The sequence below is a fragment of the Poecilia reticulata genome, linkage group LG1 (assembly GCF_000633615.1).
Source record: "Poecilia reticulata strain Guanapo linkage group LG1, Guppy_female_1.0+MT, whole genome shotgun sequence".
Taxonomy (NCBI): Eukaryota; Metazoa; Chordata; class Actinopteri; order Cyprinodontiformes; family Poeciliidae; genus Poecilia; species Poecilia reticulata.
Window position 1 is genome coordinate 27,510,069 of NC_024331.1, and position 4,805 is coordinate 27,514,873.

The window sequence follows — 4,805 nt, forward strand, 5'->3', positions numbered from 1 at the left end:
CTGACGATCTAATCACCAGCCTGACGATCTAATCACCAGCCTGACGATCTAATTCTCCTTTAACATATTTTTTTTCTTCCCTCAGATGATTTTGAGTCAAAGTTCAACTTCCACCCCATTGAAGATCTTCCACCTCCTGAGGAGTTCAGGCCCTCCAACAGGACTTACCCCAGCAAATCTGACAAGGGTACGTCTGCACCCACAGTTCGGCTATTACAGTTTAACATTTATAGTGCAGCAGCAGCAAAAAGAGCTGGTAAATAAATAAAAAGCACTGAAACTCAAAAGGTAAAGATTGACGGACACAAAACAGGAACTGCATTAATCAGAAGTTAAGAGCTTTTGACCCAAAATGGAGATGGTGCCCCCTGCTGGTGGAGAGAAAACATAAAAACATTTTCTTTTAGAAAACAAATCCCTACTAAGATCTGATACGAGGATTGTGCAGCCAGACCTAATCCTGAAATAAATAATAATAAAGTAATTAAAATTCCTTTCATTAAATCTAGTATTATATTATATATTTTATTATCCTACTCAGTTGCACGTTCCTTTGGGTTGAACTATGCAATTATTGATATGTTGTGCTTTTTCTCTTCCCGTTTTATTTGTATAATCCTGGAGTTGTTCTTTGGGTGATAGAAGTCTGACTTTGTAACCGTCTCTAAGTGGCTCTGAAGGTTCAGGTTTGAGTCTGTCACCAGCTTTCGGGCCTGATCGCTGGTTTCTACCTGTAATCACTTAAAGCTTGGAGTTGACTCTGGATCGTTCCTCTTGTGGTCCAAAGATAATAACTTCAGTTTTGTTTCTGTTCAGCTGGAGAAAGTTTTGGCACCCCTACACATCGATTTGTTTCAAGCGTTTGTTCATTGCTTGGATAGGTTCAGAGTGACTTTAGCTGCATTTGTATTAGCCATAAAATTTGACTTTTAACAACTTATAGAGTGAACAAGCTTATCCACACGTCATTAAAAAAAAATTTTTCTCAATAAAATCACTGCAGTTGTGGATTTTTTTTTCTACATTATGAGAATATAAACAAATTTTCTCATATTTGCAATGAAAACGCAGCCGTCGTATTATAGAACTGTGTCATCTGTGTTGCTAAGATAACTAGCCCATCAACGGGGAAGTCGGTCGGTGGATGGATGGATGGATGGATGGATGGATGGATGGATGGATGGATGGGTAATGGTCGTTTCTGTTTCTCTGTGCCCAGGAATGATGAGAGGAGCTCCTCCAGCGCCACCTGTGGGGAGGTGAACCAGTTTCCACTCAGGACTTGAACTGTCAGAGGACATAATGAGCCAGCAGGGGGCGGTGGAGAGACACTCGAATCTTGGACACACTACACACGAAACGACGCTAAGCCAGCCGGACGCACCGCGACACAAACGGCGTAAAGTTTTGACACCGCATGAGAGAACAAAACCACCGACTCTGCTCAGCTCCACCTCCTCCAACGATGGGACGCGACACGACATATCAGGACCAAAACTCTGAATTATTCTTTTAATATGATGACTATAATGATTTTTCTCAATTCTTAACTTGGCTTTTTTGTTTTCTTTTTTTTTTTTGGGTGTCATTATTATGTTTTTTTGGGGGGGAAAAAAAATCAACTTTATAAACGGAAGCTATGTTGTTAAATGTTTCTGAGAAGCTCTTTGCCCACAGATGTGGGGTTGTTGTTTAGTTTTTTGGTTAATCGCCGTTCCCGTTGCCAGGTAACGGTGTTCCTTTGCAGCCAATTTTTTTTATTTTAATTTTTTCTGCGTGCCAAAAGCTCTGAGTCACGTTATTTTTGCTCCGTATGTAGAATAGATTTTTACATCTTGATGCTGTCAACTTTTTACATTTGGAGATGGAATGCATTCCTTTTTTCCACTTTTCCTTCTTTCTGAATGTTCTTTTTTCCATCTTCAGGCGAGTTTTGCACTTCACCTTAACCGCTAAAACCAACACTGTGCATGATGCTGATTTATGCACTTTAGAGATAAAATATTTCTTATTCAGTACCGTCTGTGTAACGTTATAAGCTTGTTCAGTGACGTTACAGTGACCGGATCGTCACTGTTTAGTCGAGCATGAACCCGAACCAGGTTAGAGGATTTATTGGGGTTTTCCACCAAAGCAGTTCCAGTTCTTTACTGGTTCTATTACAATCCAGTTTGTTTTTCCACAGAGAACCGGCTCCAACTGTACAATATCTGAGGCACTTTATCGACACCAATCCCAGTGATTTTATCTTTTTTTTTCTGCCTGAGCTACCAACAGAATTTATTTATTTATAAACACCAGACCCAACAGCACTGCAAAAAAACTAAATCTTACCAAGTATTTTTTTTATTTCTAGTGCAAATATCTTGGTATACTTGAAATAAGTCAACACTTTTCTTGCTGAAAAGTCACTTGTAAGTTCAGTTTTGTCTTATTTCAAGTGTGCTAAGATATTTGCACTAGAAACTAGACCAGAAATACTTGGTAAAATATTCCTTTTTTGCAGTGCATTTATAAGTTCAGTGACTGGCGGCGGTAAATCTGACGAGCCTGAGGCATCAGATGTATCTCCAGTGCTAATTTACCTCCTTATGGGCAATGAAGCATTGCTTTTTATTAAGTTACAGTTTTAAAATATTTACTTTTAGAGCTAGAATCAGAACTGAAACCGGTTTGGTGAAAAATCCCCTTATCTGCAGATTTTCCTAGTTTGTTGGTGGAGTTTACAGGAAATAGTCATATATATATATATCAGAAATCTTTTAGGAGGTAAACCTAAAAGCTATTCATTCTTTTCTTTTTCCACAGAGACATTATGATTTTATTTTCTATGCAAGGAACAGTTTGTAGTTGTAAATGGTAGCAGCTAATAACACGTTGAACACTAAGTGCCAGAAAACTGTTTAAATCAGTGCTATATTTTACTTTTTTACGACCTGCTAAACTTCACTTTGAAACGCTAATCGCTCTCATAGATTAATTGATGAAATGGAGGAGGAGGTTGAGGTTTTGTTGATGATTTCTCACAGAAGCAACGTTTCTTGCTGCTCTTTGCCTTACGCCAGGCTGACTTCACTTCTCTTTGGTACTTTGTGGCTTTTACAATTTATTTTGTCTTTTCAGGTGACGGCCAGAAACAAAATAGGAAACGAGTGTATTTGAAAATGCAATAAATATTGTATATTTACACTAAAGAATGATGATCCTAATTACTGATCTATTTTTGTGACGTAATACGTTTTTGTGATATAGGAAAGGATCTCCAGCGGTGAGTGAGCTCCAGTCTGACTACCTGGAGCCTCTCTGAACGTTCGGTCGTTGGGGTGAATGATGCTCCGATGCATGTCAGTTTTTCACCAGCCGGTTGTTTTTATTTTTTGTATAATTCCTAAAGATCCATGAGGTAATAAATAGACGAGTGATCGACGGCGGTGATGTTATTGAACCTGCACTTTCTTTACTGGATGTAAACTCACCTCTGACGCATGAGTGATCCGTCATGATGTTTTCACGTTGCTCACTCTGAAAAACAGGAACCAAGTGGTGAATATTTGTTTTTAATCTTTTTTTTTTTTCTTCATCTGAAATAAATTCAATAAAATACATTCCTATTAGGGGACAAAGGGTATCGGCTTCATTGTCTCGTGGTGTTTTTGCTTGATTTTAAAGTTTCTGTAACATACGAGGAAAAAAATATTTGGAAATTTTTGCTCTCTGAAGAAAATTGCCGACTAAATGGAAATTACTGCAGATTCATGAATGCCGTCAAAGCGCCTACCTACCACCTATTAACAAATTGAAGTAACACTTACTCTGCATTTGATGAATACTTCTTAAAAGTAAATATTTAATATATTTTTATATTCATGTTATTTGGCACTGTTTAAATAAAAACTGATTTAACTGATAAAATATTAACTGATAACATACAACTGTTAACGTTTTAAGACTTTGTAGGGAAACCTATGATACTTGCAGTAATCAGTTTGATTAAATATCTGATCTTAGTAGGATATTAGTAATTTAATCCTGGAAATGTTCAAGTGATGGAAGGCTGACTTTGTAACCATCTTTATGTGACTGAAGGTTCAGATCTGAGTTACCCAGAAGAAGTGGAGGAAGCATATTAATTAATGCATTGGTGCCATATGCTGTATAACTTCTAAAAATCTGCTGTGAAAAGTGTAATCTGATTATTATTCAAAAATTCTTCAAATAAAAATAAAGAAAATTCTGGACAATTCTGATCCTCTTCATAAAACTTCAGTCAGAGGCTTCTTCAGACACGTTGTAATACAGACCATTACAGGAGATGCTTCACAGCCATCAGTCTCTACAACAACTCTGGGATAAAATTACTTACAATGGACATTTAATTTCCCTTTGGGATTAATGAAGACTCATTCAATAAATTAGTATTATTGAATAGCCTATTTATTTCAATAACCATCACAATGTGAAACATTACATAGACTACTCACAGATGGACTTTGAAAGCCTTTATGTCTGTTAATCATGAATTTTCACTTTGTGTCTATTTAAAACTATCAAAAGCATTAAAGTATGAATAAATGTTAAGTCCAGTTTAAAAGAAAAATAACATCACAATTGTTATTTTTGTTGATATAGTCAACTATTTATTAGTATTTTATTTCCAGTTTTTGTCTGCATTATTATTTAAAAACACATTTTAGGAGTACAGCTCTTCTGACACGTAGACTAACACAATCCGCCAAAATCGGAGATTTAATCCAAACTCCCGCCACCAAACTGTGTGTGAGCTCAGCAACAGTGACGTAACATCC

At 36.8% G+C, this 4,805-nt stretch overlaps 1 protein-coding gene across 3 annotated transcripts in view; it reads left to right on the plus strand.

The window, feature by feature from the left end:
* The window catches only part of wipf2a (WAS/WASL interacting protein family, member 2a), an 18,820-nt gene extending 16,800 nt beyond the window's left edge, over window positions 1-2,020 (plus strand). For all 3 annotated transcript variants that reach the window (XM_008418736.2, XM_008418718.2, XM_008418727.1), the window contains exons 7-8: window positions 86-187; window positions 1,220-2,020. In XM_008418736.2, the coding sequence (XP_008416958.1) occupies window positions 86-187; window positions 1,220-1,263 (146 nt within the window). In that variant the 3' untranslated portion in view covers window positions 1,264-2,020. The remainder of the gene's footprint in view (window positions 1-85; window positions 188-1,219) is intronic.
* Window positions 2,021-4,805: the final 2,785 nt, after the last annotated feature.